The sequence below is a fragment of the Aspergillus flavus genome, chromosome 5, assembly GCF_009017415.1.
Source record: "Aspergillus flavus chromosome 5, complete sequence".
Taxonomy (NCBI): domain Eukaryota; kingdom Fungi; phylum Ascomycota; class Eurotiomycetes; order Eurotiales; family Aspergillaceae; genus Aspergillus; species Aspergillus flavus.
Genome location: NC_092408.1, coordinates 270 through 22,951, shown reverse-complemented (window position 1 = coordinate 22,951; position 22,682 = coordinate 270). Strand labels below are relative to the sequence as shown.

Genomic DNA, 22,682 nt, shown 5'->3' with positions numbered 1-22,682 from the left:
GATTTATGAGCGGGGTTTTGGGTTTCGGTTCTCGGGAGATCTCGCACGGGCTCCGGAGGAGTCACGACGGGAAAGAATAAAGGAGCTCCTCCGCACTGAATGTACCCTAGGTTTGATCCATCTTTACCCCAAACCTGACCAACAGGATGGCGAGATCTGACACCAATAATGTCCTCGATGCCCCAGGAAATAGAAAGCTCCCAGAGCTCTCGGTTGCCTGTAGTAACTGTCGCAACCGCAAACTGCGCTGTTCCAAGGAAACACCCGCATGTCAACACTGCCGCAAAACTGGTCAGCCATATTCATACTTCTTCTGTCTCGTAAGACAGAACCACTTCTTACAATGTCACTAATTAGGTCTCGACATAGGAGGCCACTGCGTGTATGATCCCAAACGGTCGAAGCCGGGGATTAAATCCGGGGCTATTGAAAATATACATCGACGGCTAGGTATGATAATGAAAACTGTCTCTGCTGGTGAACATAGAAAATACTACCACTGGGGTAGCTTTGTTACAACTTGCTAGAATTGCAGACGAGGCTCACGGATTCGCCACTAGATCGCCTAGAAGACTTTGTTCTCGACCGACTGGGAGACGATACGCCAGACGGGTACAATCAACGAACAAGGCGGAGTGCAAACGAGTCCAAGGAATGTTCTGTTCTCTCAGCGCTGGCACGGGAACTTCAGATATTGAACGACAAGCCCTCACCCGGGGCCGCTGATCGCCCAGCTAAACGACAACGGGTGGACGACTACGCCGGCCCTTCTCGGTCTTCGCTGCCGGACGTCGATCGCCGTTTAGTACTTGATTTGCTCAACCCTGACACGATTGAAGATGTTTTGCAGACATACTTCAAGTGTATACACCCTTGGATCCCTCTCATCCACGAGAACAGCTTGCGCAGACGGCTCCCCGATCCAAAACACAGGTCAAAGCTTGACGTCTTGGTGCGAGCCATGATATTAGTATCTGCGAGATTCATCCAGCGGCACGAGGCCGTATCCGACATCTCCCTGGCGGGTCTCACCACAGAGGAGGCCAGGAGTGTGGTTGTTTCGACTTCGATGGATTGCCTATGTGTGGAAAATCTCCAAGCCCTCGTAATTTGCGTCTTTGATGATGTGAGGCTTTCCTATTCCAATCATATACGTCTGACGAGATATTATGCATTCTGAATGGTGTCGACTAACTTAGCCTTCAGATTGGAAATGGGTGTGGTGAAAAGGCATGGTCCCTGGTCGGATCGCTGACTAGGACGGTTGAGTATTTGAAACTGACGGTCGAAGACGATGACTGCCGAGGCCGTACATCAATTTCAAGGCCGTTTATCTCTCTGTCCCCTCCGGAGAGCTGGGTGGAGGCAGAAGAGCGACGTCGTGTGTTCTGGACCGTATTCAACCTGGACCGGTTCTGCTCGGTGGCAATGGGATGGAACACCAGTCTTACCTCGGACGATGTGCACCGCCGTCTTCCTTGCGATGGAGTCTATTGGAGAAGAGATAAACCTAATGTTACGGCCTTTTTTGGCATCTGGGACAAGTCAGCAGTGCGAATAGGGAATCCCATTGCCTTTCATCCGGCCCATTACGTGTCTCCACAAGGTACGATGCCTAATGAGACCCCAGACCAGAGTCCAGTCGACGCCGATGGTTCTGCTTCATCGCTGGAAGATCCCCTGATGGAGGCTGCTGGGGCTTTCGCCTACCGTATCGAGGCAACCGAGTCGCTGAGCCGTGTCACGACGTACTTCCTTCAGCAAAAGGTCGACACGCACCGTCCAGAGAACGTCACCAGCTGGCTCACACGGTTCAAAGAACTCGACCTGCGCCTTGTCCACTGGAAGATGCTCCTCCCGAAGAAGTGGAAAGCCGCGAACCCGACCAACACAACCGTCAGCGCCTACGACACGATCAATCAGGACGGCCCACCCAGCAGCAGTGGAGGAAGAACGGGGCTGGATGTTGATACGACACGGCAAACAGTAGTGATGGATCCAAATCTTACATTGGCACACATCACCCACAATGCCTCCATGATTCTCTTACATCAGCCTATCGCGTTTCCACCCCACGACTGGGCTTTCCGCAGCCGATTACCCAGCAGTTGCTCTGCTGAGACCTGTCAACAAGCGGCGTTTGGGATTGCCACCATTACCGAACAATATCTTAAAGTGTCCCCGGCAACCTTCCCCATCTATCCCCAGTTTTCATTTTGCGTATATGTGGCAGCCCGACTCCTGCTCGCCTACAGAATCCATTATAGCGGAGAAAGCACTGCTCTGTACTCCGGATCGGATGTCGATGACCGGTTCTGGACCTTAGTCCGAAGTCTAGATGAGATGTCGCGCCGATGGAACGGCAACGTTATAGTCATGCCAGAGACCACAACTTTAACCGAGGACCTGGCAGCAAAATATGCGTCAAAGCTGAGGGAGATGCAGGATATGTGCATGCAGGGCCTGGGCTACAAAATAAATGTCCTGGATTACACGCAAGATATTGACCACTGTAACAGGAAGATCGACCCTATTATAGAGGATCAAGCACCTGGGTCAACTCCAAATGACGCGACTCGACAGTCATATCTAAACCTGCAGACACAGTCAGAACACAACTCCCAGGGTGCCAGAAAGCCCGCGGAGAACCAGACGAATGGGAACCTCATCAACGCGGCACCGGCCATGGCATTACCCTGCCCTGTAACCTCGATACAGCTCCCCAGAAATCCTAACAACCAGCATCAGACGATGTACGGGCAAGAGATCTACTCCCCAGAGGAGGATCAAGCGCCCTGCGACCTGGGTGCTATTTCACAAGTATTGCTGGGCCACCAATTCATGGATATGGACCGGATCATCAGTTTCGATAACGGAATGTTCAGTGCCAATCTAGACCAATCTTGGTGAAGTCCCATGGAAGGGCCGATTATAGTACATATAAGCTGTTAGATGTATCGGTGTATCCTGGGCTGCTGCTATGGGCTATGTGGAAGTCTAATATCTAATTACTTCCTTGGTTCTTAGCAATACTGAACGGTTCTATACTAAGCCCATGCGCATCAGCTCGTTTCCAAACCTCACCAAGTAATAATCACCATATACCAGGCCGTGATTCGCATACCGCCTCCTCGCATTCTCGTTGTTGTTCGCCGTCCCATGCTTAAGGATCGCATCGAACCGCTTTCCTTGCACTAGGTCCTCCACGGCCAGGTCTTCTTTCAACTCCTCTCCGTCTCCATCAGGAACAAATCGAAACCGCGCAGTCTCCCTCGCCAGTGAATAGTCCAGCGTACCTCTCATCAACTGCACTGCCGCATCAAAAAATCTCGTTGCAAGCGATGTCTCTCTCTTCGCAATCAGCGCCTGTGTCAGCACGAGCAACCCATTCGCCGCGATCGCTGCCGCGCTGGAATCCCGCACAACTCCCTGGCCCTCATTCTCCTCCATCGGAGCATCAAAGTCCCATGGTGGGGAAGTGTAGTGCATCTTTCCACCTCCAAGTCCCCACACAACAGGGTGCGTCTCCAACCGATGCAGAAAATACTCTGCCGTGCCGCACGCCACGTCCAGGAACTCCTTGTCCCCAGTCCACATGTAGGTCTGTGCATACCCTAGTATTGCCCAGGCCTGACCACGAGCCCAGGTAGAACCGTCTCCGTACCCCTGCGCCGTCAGACGACGTTTGATGTCTCCCGTCTTCGGGTCGATACATGTGACGTGGTTGGTTGAGTATAGCTGGCCTTGATATCTTCCGAACGTGGATTGAGAGAGATGCGGCTCTGGACGCAGATGGGTGCGTATCATGGTGCGGGCATGGACGGTGGCGATCTCCGCGAGATGTCTGGAAGAGCTATGGGCGGCGGCGTAGAAGAGTAGGTCCAGGTTGCACAAGGAGTCGATGATCACGATAAGATCAGTACTCATATCTGTGATCTGTGTGTCCTTCCTGATCAAGAGATCCCAGCTACGGATAGCCTTCGCCGAGGCAACATACCTCGTTGCCAGGCTATTGGCCGCCCTGACAATAGAGGCCAGGCTGCGGGAGTTGCCAAATAGCTCCCAATCCTGGCGCAGAGCAGGCATGACAATGAAGCCTATGTCGTGTGTGTCCGTCCTGCTGGCCATGTCGTGGAGCGGCTCCGACCATTTTTCACACATGGCACGGAGCTGATCTCGCCTCGCCTGTGACGATGAATCAATGAAGTAAGCAGCCGACTGGGGATAACGGACTGTCCGTTCAAGCAGCTCGTACAAGGTCCCGGGAAAGAAGCCACAGGTCCAGAAGTCCGCTTCACGGAGATGGTAGAGGTTTGGCCGCTCGCCGTGCTGGGGATTCTGGGGCACGTATTCAGGAAATACGCAAGGGAACTTCATCGCACGTTCCTCGGGTGTCGCATCAGCACCAGGGAGAGACTCACATGCGACACGCCAGACCTTCGCCAAAATGTTCTCGGCAAAGAGTTCTGCAAGATGCTTTCTTAAAGCTGGGACAGATCTTGAGAGATCCACATCTAGGCAAGGAGCTTTAGTGATTTCACCGACAGGAATGACATCCTTGGCTAAGGATGCGTGAGGTGATGGGATAGATTTTGACCATAACCCCCCAGAGGCCTCTGGACCCGACATCAACCCATGGGGTTCGGTGATTGTTTTTGTAACAGACATATTTGCGCGGTCGGTCTTTCGAGAAAGGAACTTTCGGTGACATCTGTCAACGGAGTCTGTATACAAATGCGTCTGGCGATTCAACGTCAGTGCTGGCCTTAGGGCCTTTATGAAATAGACGAATCCGACTGTGCGTCTCGCCGCTGTATATTAACCGACGTCGAGTAGCCTTGGGCAAAGCCTAATGCTCCACGCGGTGGCTTGTCCCATTCCATCCCCGGCGCCAATCCTCCGACAGACGCTAATGCAGCAAGACTGTCTGCCTTCTGCGGGGAAATCTTGTCCGGCATATGGTTCTGGATCGCCCGAATTCCGAGGATATTCCTCCGAGAAACTAAAGCAACGAGAACTCCACCCTTGCCTTGGCACAGAACTGACCCAGCAATTGGAGGCCGCGAGATAGTGTTTAAACTTCAATCTCGTATCGTTTCCCTCCAAGCCCTGGTGTCTATATAGATGCTGCAGCATCCTGCTTGCGGTCTGGCTGTGACCCAGTTTTCTTTGGCCATAGTTACTCTCTCCTTGGGATCTGGACATAGCCTGAGAAAGAATAAAACTTTAACAGATTATGGCCGGTGGATCCAGGGCGGCCTCGCCGCCGCGTACCGCTGACGAGTCCTCTGACGCAGAAAAAGGCCCTGTTGTGAGCTCCACGACCAATCGGCCAGCTGCTCCTTCGTTGTGGAAGGCATGGCAATACATCTTCGATTGGTACCCAAGCCATTATTCAAAGGAGGAGCGCCGGCTTCTGCGCAAGCTAGACTGCTTCATTATGCCGCTGTGCTGTCTGATGTGTGAGCATTCCCTCTAACCACCCCAGACAAAGCGGGCCATTGAAGAGATCCACGTCCTCAGCGAATGAAGAATCATCTGTCGCCGGACAGAAATATTAGAAAAGATAGCCTCATACTGATGCAGATTATATCTAGTTTTCATTAAATGGCTCGACCACGGTAACATAAATAACGCCTATGTTTCAGGCATGAAGGAGGAGCTCCATCTGAACGGGAACCAGTATTCCCTGTTCGGGACGTTCTACAATATAGGATATCTCCTCTTTGAGATACCGTCCATGATGCTGATATCTCGCCCAACTCTGTCCCGCTACTATCCGCCGACCATGGAGCTCCTCTGGGGGATTGTGACCTTCTGCCAGGCACGGTTGCGCAACGAGCACGATATCTTTGGTATCCGGTTTCTGCTAGGCGTGCTCGAGACCCCGGCCTCCTCGGGTTCCCTCTATATTTTGACCTCATGGTACCGCGCCGACGAGGTTTTTAAAAGAGCGGGAGTGTGGTACGTGAGTAGCAATGCCGGCTCAATGTTCGGAGGATACTTACAAGCCGCTGCGTACAACAATCTCAATGGTGTCTTGGGCATGTCGGGCTGGCGCTGGCTGTTCATCATAGTGAGTATTTGATGGGTCCCTTTGCTGATCACAAGATAATGGTGGGGAACTTATATATTACTACACAGGATGGTATTATTAGCGTTCCAATTGCAATTGCTGGGTTCTTCCTTTTCCCAGGCATCCCACAAAGCCCCCGAGTCTGGTGGCTCACCGAGCGGGACCAGCAACTTGCACGCGCTCGCATGGGCGATGACGGCGTCAAGGAGAGCACGAAGATAGGAAAGCGTATGCTCAAGCGCGTGTTTATGCACTGGCATTTCTACATCGCTATCGCTACTTATGTCTGGTATGTCCTTAAGCATATTGTTGGGCAGGGCCGGACTGACTCTTGAGGTAATCTCCAGCTTTCAGTGTACCAGCTATGTTGGCGGGCAGATGGCCCTGTGGCTGAAATACGAGACGCAACAACACGGCACTTATACCATCCCACAGATCAATACGATTCCAACTGGTGTTCAGGGAGTCGCTATAGTGACAGGCATCCTTTCGACCTCTCTTTGCATGGTCTACCCGATCTGGACCACCTTCACGGCCGCCTCCGCAGTTCTTCTCTTCTGCAATGTCGTTCTTCTTGTGTGGGACATTCCAGTTGGGCTTCATTTCACGGCCTATTATCTTTTGGGGATGACCTCTTGCATTACCCCCATCCTGTTTCCTTGGGTTAACATGATCATGAAGGACGATGCCGAAGCTAGAGCCTTTACAACGGGAGCGATGGTGCGTGTAGGGCTTTCTCATTTTCCTCCTCTTCTTTATTTTGGTCTCCGTTTTTCTTGAACCACTTAATCTCTCCAGAGTTAGGACTAACTTCAGTTTGTTCCCCCGATTGACAGATGACCTGCGGGTGGATCTTCTTCTCTTTCTACCCAATTACGGCCTTCCCAGTTCTTGAGGCGCCTAAGTGGCGCAAGGGCTTCATCGTCAACACAGTTTTGACTCTCGCTTACTGGTGCCTGTTTATGTTGGGCCAGTATCTGTGGACGCGAGAGCTGAAGCGGCGTCAAAGCCAGGAAGTTGTCGATAAAGACATGGTTGAGACCGAGAAGGAGACCGAACTGGGCACATCAAGCACCCATGTGGAAACCACAACCAATGATGAGATTAAGATTGAGAGACTGTGAACAGTAGAATCCAATGAAGGTAATGGGGCAAAGTTCAGAATTGGGGCTTAAACGTTTAATGAGTTTTCTGGTAGACTTCCTTTTTCCTCAGTTGCCATCAGTATTTGGATTGCTGTTGTCTCGTTGCTGCAGTTACTTTTGAATGGCATAAATTGAGTGTAGAACATGAATCGTGCGATCACCCGAAATCCATACATTACCCCAAAGACCGAGAGCAAGCTTGGCAGGAAATGGGTTATAAGAGCCCGGGGGTCCCACCTCTGTTGAAATCTTCAATCCCCCTACGCCTATGCAACTCTAAATCTAAGCCCGCACTTGGAATACTACGCAAAACTCCAACTATGCCCGCACTCCCAGGCTTCACAGACAATCCTTTCGAGACCCGCTCTGATCTCGTACGAGCTACCGGCGCCCTACTAAGTCCGCTGGAACAGTACAAGTCCCCCCAAAAGGCCTTTATCAAACTCTCCACAGACACGGCGGCAGGGTTTGATGAGGTCTCCGCTCAGTTAGAGGGTTTTGCACGGCCATTGTGGGCCATCGCAAGCCTTCTTGCCCCTGCCAGTAGTGCAGATAGCGTTGGCCTTGACTTGAAATCATGGGCCTGTGGCTTACGAGCCGGTACAAACCCGGCATCCTCAGAGTATTGGGGTGATCTAGGCGACTTCGATCAGCGCATGGTGGAAATGGAGAGCATTGCGTATGCGCTGTTGATGGCCCCTGCAGCATTCCTGTCTGGGATGGACGCGGTGGCCCGGGAAAACCTAGAAACGTGGCTGTGCCAAATCAATGGACGGCAAATGCCCCAGAACAACTGGCGCTGGTTTCGCGTGCTGGTCAATCTGGCGCTAGGATCCCAGGAAGAGGATGTTGTGGTCCAGGATTTGAACCTGCTGGACTCGTTCGATCTTGGTGAGGGATGGAGTAGCGACGGGCTCTGGGGGGACGAGAGGAAACAGGCCGATTATTACTCAGGAAGCTTCGCCATTCAGTTTGCACGGATGCTATATGTGAGGTTCATGGAGGATAGGGGCTTGGCTTCCAACGACTGGAGCCGAATACAGAAGTATAAGCTGGAGGCACGACAGTTTGCGTCGGGGTTCTGGAGATATTTTGATGTGGATGGTATGTCGGCCTATAAAACACTCATCTCTCCGATATCAACACTCCTGCCTCCTGATCTCAACATCTGAATCCGTGATGTATATTGCCAGAAATTATTACTGACTTTGCGGCTCATAGGAGGTGCCATTCCGTTTGGGCGGAGCCTGACGTACCGGTTCGCGTTCGCGGCATTCTGGTCCGCAGTCGCCATAGCTGGTGTACAGCTCGACGAACCGCTCAACAACATCGGCGTTGTCAAGGGTCTTCTCCTCCGCCATCTACGCTGGTGGGGAAGGCAGCCTGGCATTTTCAACACTGATGGTACCATCAATATCGGCTATACCTATCCAAACATGTTCCTCAGCGAGAACTACACCTCACCGCAGTCCGTATATTGGTGTCTGAAATCGTTCGCCATCCTTTGTCTACCTGAGAGCCACCCCTTCTGGATAGCAAAAGAATTACCACACCCACTCGCGGCCCGGATGTTGCTTACGCAGCCACTACTCGACGAAGCCAAACTCCTCTGGCAGCCTCGACATATTCTATGCGGCGGACGCAGCCACCACTTTCTGCTGTCGTCCGGCCAAGGAACCACAAAGTCCCACCGTGCCAGAGAGGCGAAATACGGCAAGATGGCATACTCGTCCTTCTTTGGGTTTAGCGTCCCTAGTGGCGCACTGCTCGAGCAGATGGCTCCAGATAGCACGCTGACCGTCAGTCTCGATGATGGCGAGGCTTGGATTGTACGCGCAAATCCGGTTAATGTACAAGGACGGCAGATCCCGATGTGCAATTCCAACACGGCTGCTGGGATGGACACGGGAGCTACAACTGTACCGGCTCTTGTTAGTACCTGGAGACCCAAGAAGGCAATTGAATTCGAGGTCCGAACTACTCTAATCCCCGCCTTGGAGCTGTGGTCAGGATGGCACTTCCGTATACACAAGGTGAGGTGGTCACCGGCGGCCATCCAACCTGGGCCCATCAGGTTAGTTGACGCAGGTTTCGCGGCTTCTGGTGTAGCAAGAACGGGCCTGTTGTACACAGAGAACGAATTGCGGATGTTGTTAGATCAGGATGCTGCCGTGGTAGAAGCATGGGGGAAAGACGAACAGAGTTGCTTGATCCTCTCGAATGGTAGCGCTAGTGGTGTTGTCGATCTACAAACGGATGTGATAGGAGATGGCATACTTTCGACCAGAAGCCCATTGCTGCTGCGAGCGGATGCAAATACTAATTTAATCATGCAAAGGACAGTGATACCCGCGGTTCAGCACACCCTTGTAGCGGACGTTGTGAGCAAATCTGCGGCTGAAATGTGGTTAGCGACGGGAGTATTCGCGGTTTCAAAGACATCGGGTCTCGAAGTTAACGAGATTCGGAAATTATGGTTGAAAAGACCGAAAATACAGGTGGCAGCAAAGCTAGGGGAGGAAGATGAGATCCGAATCATGCTACACTGAGATCAGGTGCTTTTTGATTTCTCTTCAACTTAATTTAATTCATCTTCTTAGATTGAGGCAATAGCCACGGCCCCACCATTTTTTGGTTACTCCTTCTCCTCGATCCTTTTAATTCATCATGTTCTCATCAGGTCCAGGACACATGCCGACCGTTTAAATTCAGCAGCCAACATCGCGAACTGGGTGGTTTATGCCCCCCTGGTGAAAATGATTTATTTCCAGTAGTAAACGGTGACCTTTGGGTGCACCATTAAAGCGGTCCTCCATGTCCATTTCGCCGCTATTCATCTCCTTGCTTCCCACCATACCTGGCCAGCCCCTCACGGAGCACAGCTCTAGGTTATATTCGCCATGACCTATACCTCTTTCGGTAACGGGCAGACAAACCTCGGATAATCGACCCATCGGAAGCAGTTTGGCACGATGCCCCCACTACTCGTTACTTCGGTAGAACACCCGAGACCTCGTACTCCACCAGCCCTGCCCCATATCGTACCACAAGTGAGCTACAGGCGGATCAACTCAATTTCCTACCAGTGGCCGAATGGAAAGAGGGTGGCGAATACGATAAAGAGCCTCCAAGATATGTGAGCGACACAATCGAATGGAGCTTATACTCAACCGCAAGACGGTAGGCAGAGTGACCGAAGACGATTTAGTTGTAGCTCCTAGCGAGTAACTGTGGGGAGACTCGGAAGGTTGAAGACATGCTGCAAATAAAAAAGAAACGTCACCAGAGAGGTCGATCTGAAGGCACGGCTGTTACAATGAACTCGAACGACCGGTCCCAGAAAAATATCGGCAAATACTACAATTCTACTCACATCGACTGGAAACCAGTGGAGAAGCAGATACGTAAATGGAGCAATTTGCTTCATATTAGGAAGAAGCTCACTATAGTCATTGCCTTTCATTACAGGAGTGAAGATGACGACCACTTTACAACAGCATCAAGGTCATATTGCTGAGGAGGAAGAGAGGACCAGCCGAACCACAACATGGAGTGCTGTATATAACCGCATGCGGTGTAATGTTCATGCCCGCTTAAGTCTGAATTGGCCACCACGGCTCAGTTGTTCACGAAATCTTATATATTGGCTAATTTAGAAGTCTTCAGAGTACAATCGTTCAATCTCGCTAGACGAAGTTTGTACACAAGCTCCTATTCGTCGTTTTCTACTATGGCTCATATAATTGAAATCGATATCACTATTACTGAGATGGAGTGCGAAAGGATCGTGTTGATCTTTGTGGAGCGCTTTATTCAAAGATCGCAAGTGGGACCACTAGAACTACTGTGGCATGGGCGGTCCCAGTAAATCATGCATAGAGCAGGCAACGTACATAGAAGGGAACGATATACAGAGGCATACACGGAGACCAATACGGTATTTTCGCACTCCGCCATACGTAGTACGCTGGAGATGGACGGGCTTCATAAACGACGGAGCCATAATCCGGCCGATTATCCCTCAAATGATTTTCATACCCACAGGCTCATAAGCTACTACTGCCCTGCTCTTCATTCGGGGAAATTCATTCACCGACCGCAACTCTTTTGCTTCCGACGTCAGGCGCCCATATGACTGTTATGTTCCTCGAGTATCACTTGGTTTTTCTATGTAGATATGTAGTTTGTACTGCAATTCCAGGCTTTTACCACAAAACGCAGAAAGGTATTCTCTATTAACCTGATCTACGATGATCACTATACCTACTTCACCTGAATATATGTTGCGGCACGGTAAGCAACGTGGTTACTGGTTCAAGGATTCCGCCAACCCGATAGTGGAAGAAAACTTCAGCGCGACGGAAAAGGTTTTTCGCAAGTATAAAACTGCATGCCAGTACCCAATAGGACTCAGTATATGGCAAATATTAATTTTTCCTTCTTCCGAATATCTCCTGAGGATGATTCCGAGAGCATTCATGCTCCACATCGCATACTAGAAGAATCTTGAGAACACTCGAGGTGCTATAGAGACATTGGAAGCATTACTTAAACACCACTTGATTGGACGGGGGCAGCTCATAAAGTAACCACGAGCGCATTGTGGCGAATTTCATCAGGTTCGAGATACAGGAGCACGCTTATGGACTATAGCATGTACCCTAGGCCCCGGGACTATCTTCTGTGAATGAGCAATAACTACTGCATTGTATGTTCTAATTCCACATCACATTTTCACACACAACTTACACCCAATATAGAGCTTGCACCCGAGGTATAGATGTCTTCACCGAGATCCTCAGGCCAGTCCTCAGGGAAATGCATCCAGAAGTGATTTCTGTCTGCCACATCCTGGATGATGCGAGCTCATAGCCATTGTAGTAGCTGGGGGATAATTGGACATAATATTTCGAACTGCCCTAATAAATAGCTATTTTTGTATATATATTTAGTTAAATTCCCTGGTGTTCGTGGACCGTGGTTGATAAGCTTCAAAGTACCCGATATGTAATGAACCTCGCACGGCTCGACCGTGCAATAATTGGACGTTAGTTGTGGCGGACCAAAAAGCCGCCACCGTATTTATAGTAAGAACTCTCTACTTTGAGTCATGATGAAAGTGGCGTATAGCAACCATATTCAATCACAGAACTGGTTATTACCCCGACATTACCATCCTTCAGGTAGGACCCAATTCCAAGAAAGAAGTTGCAGTTCATTCCACTAACTAACAGCGATACACAAGACTATCCTCCTAGTAAAGCAGAAAAAGCTCCAAACCAATTGCATTTTGGGTGCGATAGATGTCACATACATGCCTAGTCGCAGAAACAAATATCATCCTTCTCAACTTCACATACACAAAACCCTTTTTTTTTCCTTTTTGCAAGGGTTGATGTCATCCCTCCTTTAGAGGGTTCCTTCACTTCGCCTCCTAGCCTTTGCCATTGACCTTAAAGGATTCAGTTCCTTTCTCTCAGGGGGACTACAACTTTCATCGATAAACGAGAGCACGAACTTACACTTGCTAATTAACAGGCACAGGTGGGCTGACCGCACCTGCTAATGTCATTATTGCAAGCAGATTGGCCCACACTGCAAACTGGGGCTGGTGCTTGTCCTGCGCAACTTGATTCGCAATCGCAGGGCTGATCACAGCCCACCGTTTTGGTAAATGGCTGGCCCGCAGGGCAATTAAAGTGATTGTTTGGCGGATTCGGACAGCCAGGATTGTTGCTTGCCACTGCGAGGGTAAAAGTACAATGGCAAGTGCACTCCTTCGAACATGTTTCTACCTCGGTAGAGGTACACGCAGCAGATGCCGTGGAAGCTGCTGCCAGGACGACAAGGATGGTCTTCAAATGCATCTTTTTAAATGTTATGGTTATAATGGAAGCCTGGGAAGTGTAAGTCGAGCTTTAGGACAAAGACTTAATGATCTCAACGTCTTTGTGTACAGGGTACAAGAAGGTTACCTGAGACAGGATCCTTCAGTGCTTTTATAGCTGAAGGCATGCTTGCAAAAAAAGTTGCATATCGTGTGGCAACCCCATGTAAAACGTCTTTACTGCAAGCATTGTTCACGCCAAGGACACCACTGGAAGAGTACAACTAGAACTAGAACAGTCAAGACCGGTCTAGCTCTTTGACGTCTTGTCATGTCATGCCACTAGGAAGAGTTAAGCTTCAGAAGGCTAGGCCAGCCACCAGGAATAGACTGATGCTGTTGTGACGGATAATGAAAGGTCGTATATGCGATGGTATTTCTAGCCAGAGCTCTCGACTTGGTCCATTGCAGGAGTGGTGCAAAATATGAAAGGACGACAATAGCACGGAAAAGAGAATTAGAAGAGGATCTGAAGGGAATACAAACTATGACTTAATTAACCAAGGTTCGAATAAGATTTAAGTTTGCGTTTCTATCTGTCTTATGTATTTGGAATTGTACCAAAGCTTTTAAGGCTAATAAGAGTTTAGAATATCTGGCGGACTACTGATCCGCCTCGAAATAACTTTCCACACTTTAGCCCTCGTCACCGATCCAAATTTCACCAGAAGCTTAATAGCCTGTGAACAAACTATCGAATGTAGAGAGAGCCACTGATTGTCGCACGTTTACAATATGGTAACGCCATCTTGAGAACACTACCTCCACAACAAAAAGTTTGGATAGCATGACTATCTCCAAAGCGCCAAGTTGCTGCCTGTGTGGTCGACGGATATGGAATCCTCGGTTTTTTACTTTATCAATTCGTAGAGATCCAGATAGGTATGGCACAGATGAACTATTCCTAGTCATGAACTTATTTAGCCTCCATACCTAGGTGCCACTAAGTATCAGGCTACTACCTTACTTTGTTTTTAGGTGGTTAATATACTGCTTAAATACAATATAACAAGGGAGCCTAGGAAGGTCTAATTGCAGTGTTAGTGATATGGAGAGCATAGCATATCGGAGAGCTGCGCTTAGATAAAGAAATCAACAATTAGCTTTAGTAGTAAGCAGGGACCTCGGCGCGTCCAGGCCGAATTCCGCAGACGTCCAAATTGGAATCAAGGTAGATTGAGAGAGGCAGAATTTGTACACTACTACAAGCGTTGTCATAGTTGTAATGTCGATGCAATCTCAGTATCATTAACATCTATCTATCAGAGCTAATGGTAGAAGCTTAGCTCGCGTTTTCTAATTGGATATAGTCATCCTCTTCTACATGGAATCTGCACCACTACAGGTGCAGGTGCGTCTAATTCTGGCATACATGACCCAAGAAAGCTTTAGTGCCGGTTCACTCACGGGATCAGATAGAGATTGCTTAATTCAGACACTGGATCGAAGTTTTTGTCCACACCTTTTATACTCATTTGTTATTAAGTATATTGAGATATTAATATCCAGCTACAATTGAGCTAATTAGAATCCTCAAAGCGAATTACTGGATGTCGTTAAAAATCGAAACATATGTTGACCCTGGAGGGTGCATATGTTCAACTACGATCCATGGTAGCACAGCTGGCTAAGTTCCAGGACGCTGAGACAGACCCAGCGACGCGATGGGCCTCCCACGTTGAGCTTTCTGTCAAGAGCATTAGTAATAGATTTTGCGATTTGATTGAAGTGGCTGAGTGGCTTTCTGTGGCCACCGACAACGCGCATCGGCTCGTTCCCAATCTCCGCAGGGTTGTGCGGCTGTTTTACGCTGTAATTCTCCATTTTCTCCGCTTAAGATCGGGCCAGAGCCAATCTCTGTGCCCACAACAAGTAGAAGCGTTACGCCAAATCATGAACCTGGCCTTCCAGGCGCACAAATACGACGGGGAGAAGGCCATGGTTCGCATCGCGTGGCCGTTGTTCATGGTGGCATTGGAGACGAATGACCACCTCCACGGGGAGTGGGTTCTCGGCCGATTCCATGCGATCAGTCAGTTTGGTCTGAATTTTCAACGAGCATATCAGTTCTTGCTTCATGTCGTAGATTTACAAAGCAGGCTTGGGGAACGTGTGGATGTACGGGCTCAATTACAGCCCGGGGAATTTGGCTTATTCGTTATCTAGAGATTGCCCGAGAGAAGTGGGACTGTCCTGGTGTCTAAACTCAAACTGCCATAGCCGATGGTCGCTTATTTAACCCTCTCCCTCTCTCTCCCTCTTGCATATTAGATAAGTAGCTTGACGTGTGGCGCTGTGGCCATTCCACTCCCAGTGCTTCAATTGCGGGGAAACGTTGCAAAGTGCCTTGTGGCTGCAAGCCAGGAGATGTCGATATCCAGTTTCTTACTCCAGAGGAGGACAGGAGGAATCTGCGCCGAATTGACCTTTAGTAAGTGGTGTCTTTATATCTCACAGGACTGCGACTTTGTTCATAACAACTCCAGCCTTCTCCCAATGATGGCGGTTTCATACATGTTCCAATTCCTTGACAAATTCGCCAAGCGCTTAACATCCATTTTGGGTTTGACCGATGATCAGCATCTCCAAGGAGAGGATTACTCCTGGGCAAGCAGAGTTTACTATTTCGGCTACCTAGCTGCGTTCTACGTTGCAGCTGTCTTGCTAGCCCGGTTCTCCGTTGGCAAAATGATCTCTGCATCAATATGCGTTCTGGTTTCTTCATTCCCTTATATGTTCAGCGAAAAGGCGCTTACTTCTGTTTCAGCATTGTTTGAGGTGCCGTGTTGATGCTGACTGCAACGGCGTTTAATAACCAAGGTCTAATCGCGGCTCGTTTTTTCCTCGGTGCAACTGAAGCTACGATTGCACGTAACCTTTTCGCCACGGCATCTAGTTCCAGGGAATTACTATCGCTGGAATCTTCGGTGGGCTGGCTGCCTATGGTATTGGTCATGTGCAAGTCATCGCTCCATGTAAGGTGAGGATGGAACCTTCCTTGATATGTTCCAGTGCACTTGTTCATTGGCCCTTCCAGTCTTTATATTCTGACTTTACCTTAGGCTGTGTTTCTAATTTTCGGTGCCATCACTCTTGTCTAGGCTTTCATTCTTTTCTACTGGCTTCCAGACACTCCGATGAACGCCAGGTTTCTTGAAGAAGATGACAGACGCAAGGCCGTTTTGAGAGTCCAGGAGAATATAACCGGCATTAAAAATAATGAATTCAAGATTCACCAATTCATTGAGACACTTCTTGACTTGAAATATTGGATATTGGTCCTCATTTAAATAATTTGCTCTAGTCCAGAAGGGGTGAAAAAAGATAGTGTATTCGGTTTGGGATGCGGTCTATTTAGTAGGTAGACTAGATTAGGGTTAATATATATTTATCTTAATTCTCTATATAGATTTATAATTCTTTTCTAGATTTAATTAGATTTAAAATTAATTTAATTATTTAAATTTTTTTTAAATATTAATTATTTAGTTTATAATATATTAATTATTTAGAAAAATATATTATTATTAGTATAAATTTTATTAAAATATTATATTAAAATTAATTACTATTAATAAAATTTTTAACTATTTTATTTTATTATTTTAATTATACTATAATATTTAAAAATATTTACTATATACTATTAAATTTATAAAATCCTATAATTTTATAGTATAGATTATTCTATTTTTTTAAAGTTTAATAGATTATCTATTATTATTTATAAAGTATATTATTATAGAATATAGTTTAGTAAAATTATTTATTATTTAATTAATTAAATCTATTAAAAGTTCTATATTAAAATAGTTTAGATTTAAAAAATTATTTAGTAATAGAAAAATATTATTCTATAAATTAATAAAATTATAATTCTCTATAAAATAGAGTAAATATTAATTAGATTATCTATTTATTTTAATAGATTAATATATTATTATAACTATTTTTAATATTAATTAAATAATAAAGAATATATAGTAGTATTAGTACTAGATCTATAGTTAATTCTAGAATCTTTATTATAAATAAATAAATTGAAATATAATAAATATAAAATAAAATTAAGCTATAATAATTCCATATTTTAATCTATTATTAATAGATTTTTTTAATATATAAAAAATTCTATTATATTTATATTTATAGAAACAAAATAAAATTATATATCTTTATATTAATTAAATAAATAGATATAATAATTATAGTAATATAATAGATAGTTAATAAAATATAGATTTAAATCTAGATTTTATTTAGTAATAAAGAGAATATCTATAATATTAATCTATAATTATAGATAATCTATTAAATATAGTATCTATAAAATTTTATTATATTAAATAATTTTAAAGTATTATATATATTAATAGAGACTCTATTATTTAATAATACTAATTCTATAGAATAGTAGATTTAATAAATTTAAAAAAGTAATAAAAAAATTATCTAGAAAAGTTAGTAAATTATTTAATATATAGATTAAATAATTTATATAAAAACTATTTAATTAAAAAAAATAAATATTATATTATTTATTATAAATATATATAAATATAGATAGTATAATTAAATATGTATAGCTATAGTAATAGATTATAGTATCTATCATCTATATATAAAAACTATATATAAAAAAATATTTTATATATAAAATAATAATATAGTAATAAAAAAAATAATAGTAATTATAGTAAACTATAGTAGATCTAGTTATTAATTATTTATTTATTAATAAAAAAAAATAAATAAAAATCTAAAGAATCTAGTAGATTCTATATAATAGTAGTAGATAAATAAATTTAAATAAATATATTTAATATTTTATATTAAACTATTAAATTAAATATATTATATATAGAAATATAAAAGTATATTAATTTATATTATAGCTATATTAAATTATAGAGAATTTAATTAATATAATTTAAAAAACTATTTTTTGATTTTATTATAAATAATTAAAATAGTATAATTTATAATTATTTAGTAAATATTATAGCTAGATTTTAATATATTTTAAATTATTAAAGTATAGTAATAATTATAAAAATATATTAAATAAATATTATAAAATATTATTATTAATTTTAATTTTATATATAATAATAGTAATAAATCTAATAATAAATTTAAATTAATATAATTAAAATTAATATTATTCTTAATATTCTTTATATATAATCTAAATCTTTTATTTTAAATAAAATAGAGTTAAAATCTATTATAAAAATATTCTAAAAATAAATAATATATTTACTTAATTAATTAATAGTCTATAAAATATAATCTAATAAAAAATATTATAGAATTAATAGATATATAGATTCTAGATTTATTATAATATTATAATATTTAATTATATAATATAAATATAGTTTAATTAACTATTATATTAATATATATAGTTTATTATAAATAATTTCTATAGTTTTATATATAGAATAATAATAGTTATATAGTAGATTTTAAATATAGAATTATTATTTAAATAGATTCTAATAATTTTATAGTATATACTATATAATAATTCTATATAAAGAACTATAGATTAAAGCTTTTTAAAGAATTTATAGATATATTAATCTATAAATAGATTTATTTAATTATTAAAATAAATATAGATTAAGCTAAATATATAGAAATATTTTATTTATTATTATAAATCTATATAATTTTAATTTAAATTAATTATTTAATATTTATAGTAAATAGTTTAATTTAAAGAGAAATTAGTAATATTAATCTATATAATTAAAAATTAATTTAATTAAATATTAAAATTACTAAATTTATAATATATTAATATTAAAATTAATTAATAGTATAATATATTTATTAAAAATAAAATAGTTATATTAATATTTATATATTATAAAGAATTTTATATAAATAATAATACTAAAATAATCTATTAATATATATTATAGAAAATAAATAAACTAATTATATAATATTTATAATTAATATTATTATTTATTTAATAATTAAAAATATAATATTTCTAGATAATCTAGCTATTTATTTTTAATTTTTTATCTAGAGTTTTATTTAAATCTAGATTTTAATCTTTATTAAAATTAATATTATTATATCTATAGAGCTTTAATTTTAATATAGAATAAATATAAATATTTAATTAATTATAGAAAATATTAAAATATAAAATTAAAATATAATTATATTATTTTATTAATATATAAATATATTATAATATTACTATTAAAATTAATTAATAGTAAATATAATTAAATAGCTAATTTTTTAATAATATCTATAAAAAATAAAAAATAATTTTAATAATATTAAATATAGATATTAAAAAATATATAAATAAAATATAATAATTAAAATATATTATAAATTCATAGATAATATATTTATTATATATTATAAATATAGTATATAAATAGAGAATTATAGAATAGATAGAGATTATAATATACTATTAATATATATTCTAATTATTAAATATTAATTAATATTAATTTTTCGAATTTATATTAATTAATTATAATTTAGATTATAGTTTTTATTTCTATAAATATAAATAGATACTATAGAAAAAAAATAATTAAAAGCTAAATTATATAGTAATATTAGTTAAATATTATAGATATAATATAAATATTATAATAAATAATAGACTAAATAATAATATAATTTTATAAAGTATAGATAATAATATTATAAATAATTTAGAATAATAAAAATTTTATAATAATAATAATATAGATAAATAAAAAGAAAAGTATACTATTTATATTATCTATATTTATAAAATTTAGTAGAATAATAATTATAGTAATACTATTATTATTATTTTATAAAAATATAATATATTAATATTAAATATTAAATATTTTATATATATTATAAAAAAATTAGTAATTTATAAATAAAATAATAATTATATTAATAATATTAAAATCTATAGTAATAGAAAATCTTTATATATTTATTAATTAACTATAGTAAATATAATAGTTAAATTAAAGTATTATTAATAAATATTATATAATATTAATTAATTAGTAGAATTTTTAATTTAAATTATAGTAATTAAAATAATTAAATTATATATAAATATAGATAGTACTATTAATAGCTATATTATTCTTTATATTAAAGTAGATATTATTATAATAAATAGAATATTAGATTAATTAAATCTATATATTATAGAATTAAATTAACTATTCTAATATAATATACTATATATAAAATATTTTTAATAGATTAATATAGTTTATTTATATATTTATACTAGTATTTATTTAAAAATAAATCTAATAAATAAAATATAGAAAAATAATTATTTATATAAATATTATTTAATAGATAAAGAAATTAATAAAGATTTTATAGTATAAGATATATTATAATTAATAAATTAATAAACTATTAATTTTATAGTAGTTTATATAAAATTAAATTCTAATTATTATAGCTATAAATATATTAAAAATAGAAATTAATATTTCTAATATTTAATATATTATTTATATTAAAATTCTATAGATATTATTAGATTATATATAAAAAAATAGATATATTAAATAGAATAAATAATCTAGTAAAATAATTATTATCTATTTTAATAGACTAGTAAAAAAAAATTAATATAAAATTATATAAATATAGTTCTAGAGATAGAATATTAATAATATGTTTTAAATAAATATTTAAAAAATCTAGTAAATAGATATAAATAATAATATTATTAAAATAAAAATATAGAAAAGATATAGTATAATAAATATAATTTTAAATAATAATTACTATTTTATTCTAATTATTTTAATTATATAGATTATTCTATTTATTTAATTTATTTTATTTATTTAAATTACATAAATTATTTAGATTATTATAATTTTTATAAAATTCTCTATAATAAAATAATTATATTTTTAATTTTATTAATCTCTAAAATTAAATAATAGTAGTAATAAGTATAAAGTTAATACTAAATAGTTTTTAATATATAATAATAAATATAGAATATTAATTAGTAATTAAATAAAAAGCTAATAAAATAAGATATTTTTTAGTAATAGTAGATATATTATATTTATATATTATAAAGCTATATATAGAATAAATATAATTTATATTTATATTAGAGTCTAGTAAGTTAAATAGTATAGATATAAATATTATAGATATAGTTTTTTAAGATCGAATATAATCTATACTATATATATTAAAGATATAGAATACTATAGAGTATATATTTTTAATAAAAAATAAAAGATTAAAAATAATATATATATTATAATATAATAATTTTAATAATAATAGTAATATTATATAGACTATAGATATTATTAATATAGTTATTATAGATATAGTAACTATAAAAATTTAGAATAAATTAATAGAATATAATATAAATAAAAAGATTTTTTAAATAAATAATAACTAAAGTAAAAAGCTAATATAATTAATTATTTATATTATTTTATTAATTATAGTAAATATATATTAAGCTTAAGAAGTATTAGTAAAATTAATAATTTAAAATTATATATTTAAAATATAGATATATAGAATTAATATATATAATTAATTTATTAATATATTAAAATATATTTAAAGAATTTAATTAAAATATATATTTAATTAATATTTATTAATATATTTATTATATTTAATATATTTAAAAATATAATTATTAATATTAATTTAAAATTAATTAGTCTAGTCCACAAGGGGGTGAGAATTTATAGAAGGATGGAATAAAGTAGAGCCAACAGCAGCTGTAGATTAATAGAATAGATTAAAGTTTTTTTTAAACTAAGTATTATAGATTAAAGTATTTTAAATATAATATTAATTAAATTATAAAATTAATAATATTTAAATTAATATAGATTAAAAAGTACTCTAAAAATTTATATTTAAATAATTTTTAAATATAAATTCTATAATTTATAATAATAAAGATTAATTTAAATAGATTATAATATTTTATTAAAAATTTATTTAAAATATAATCTAATTAGATAAAACTTTTTATTAATTATCTATAATTTTAATTATTTAGTAATACTAGTAATATTAATAGTTTTAATAGAATCTATTTAAATTATATTTTATTTTAGATTAAATATATCTAATTTAAAAAATTAATTAAATTTAATAATAATTTATTAATTAATCTAATAAATTTTAAATTATTATTTCTATTTTATAGTATACTAGTAATAATATTCTTTATTTTAAATTTTATATTTAAAAATAATAATATTCTATATTAAATTATATATTTATATTATTTTTTTTAATTTTATTACTATTTTATTTTATTTTCTATTATTTATTTTTTATATAGAATCTATATTATATTAACTATAGAATATTTAATTTTTTAAAAATTAAATAAATTATTTATAAATATTTATAAAAAATATTAATATAATATATAATTTAATAAAATTATATACTATTTTAAAAATATTATTTTTAATAAAAAATATATTAAAATAATCTAGATTTAATAAATTATTTAATAATAAAAAAATATTATTCTATATATAAAAAATATTAAAATCTTTTATTAAATTAA

General features: G+C 38.0%; 7 protein-coding genes across 7 annotated transcripts; 6 read left to right on the top strand and 1 right to left on the bottom strand.

The window, feature by feature from the left end:
- Positions 1–458: 458 nt before the first annotated feature.
- On the top strand, positions 459–2,910 carry F9C07_2071493 (Zn(II)2Cys6 transcription factor; the record flags this gene model as incomplete). The annotated part of the gene is made up of 3 exons (XM_071508769.1): positions 459–504; positions 561–1,126; positions 1,207–2,910. The coding sequence occupies 3 exons, from the start codon at positions 459–461 to the stop codon at positions 2,908–2,910; spliced, it is 2,316 nt and encodes a 771-aa protein (XP_071364158.1).
- A 132-nt stretch (positions 2,911–3,042) lies between these two features.
- On the bottom strand, positions 3,043–4,668 carry F9C07_6982 (Six-hairpin glycosidase-like protein; the record flags this gene model as incomplete). Its single annotated transcript, XM_041286232.1, has 1 exon — positions 3,043–4,668. One exon carries the CDS (start codon positions 4,666–4,668, stop codon positions 3,043–3,045), a length of 1,626 nt encoding a protein of 541 aa, XP_041147022.1.
- Positions 4,669–5,236: 568 nt separating this feature from the next.
- F9C07_6983 (putative vitamin H transporter) lies at positions 5,237–6,856 on the top strand (the record flags this gene model as incomplete). The annotated part of the gene is made up of 4 exons (XM_041292670.2): positions 5,237–5,462; positions 5,598–6,076; positions 6,145–6,365; positions 6,424–6,856. 4 exons carry the CDS (start codon positions 5,237–5,239, stop codon positions 6,854–6,856), a joined length of 1,359 nt encoding a protein of 452 aa, XP_041147021.2.
- Positions 6,857–6,912: 56 nt separating this feature from the next.
- Positions 6,913–7,200, top strand: F9C07_6984 (uncharacterized protein; the record flags this gene model as incomplete). The annotated part of the gene is made up of 1 exon (XM_071511553.1): positions 6,913–7,200. One exon carries the CDS (start codon positions 6,913–6,915, stop codon positions 7,198–7,200), a length of 288 nt encoding a protein of 95 aa, XP_071364157.1.
- A 230-nt stretch (positions 7,201–7,430) lies between these two features.
- On the top strand, positions 7,431–9,770 carry F9C07_6985 (uncharacterized protein; the record flags this gene model as incomplete). Its single annotated transcript, XM_041292669.2, has 2 exons — positions 7,431–8,325; positions 8,443–9,770. The coding sequence occupies 2 exons, from the start codon at positions 7,431–7,433 to the stop codon at positions 9,768–9,770; spliced, it is 2,223 nt and encodes a 740-aa protein (XP_041147020.2).
- Positions 9,771–14,680: 4,910 nt separating this feature from the next.
- Positions 14,681–15,274, top strand: F9C07_2213594 (uncharacterized protein; the record flags this gene model as incomplete). The annotated part of the gene is made up of 1 exon (XM_041292668.2): positions 14,681–15,274. The coding sequence occupies one exon, from the start codon at positions 14,681–14,683 to the stop codon at positions 15,272–15,274; it is 594 nt and encodes a 197-aa protein (XP_041147019.2).
- Positions 15,275–15,607: 333 nt separating this feature from the next.
- On the top strand, positions 15,608–16,398 carry F9C07_2107361 (uncharacterized protein; the record flags this gene model as incomplete). The annotated part of the gene is made up of 3 exons (XM_071509022.1): positions 15,608–15,886; positions 16,005–16,083; positions 16,238–16,398. The coding sequence occupies 3 exons, from the start codon at positions 15,608–15,610 to the stop codon at positions 16,396–16,398; spliced, it is 519 nt and encodes a 172-aa protein (XP_071364156.1).
- Between the last annotated feature and the right edge of the window lie 6,284 nt (positions 16,399–22,682).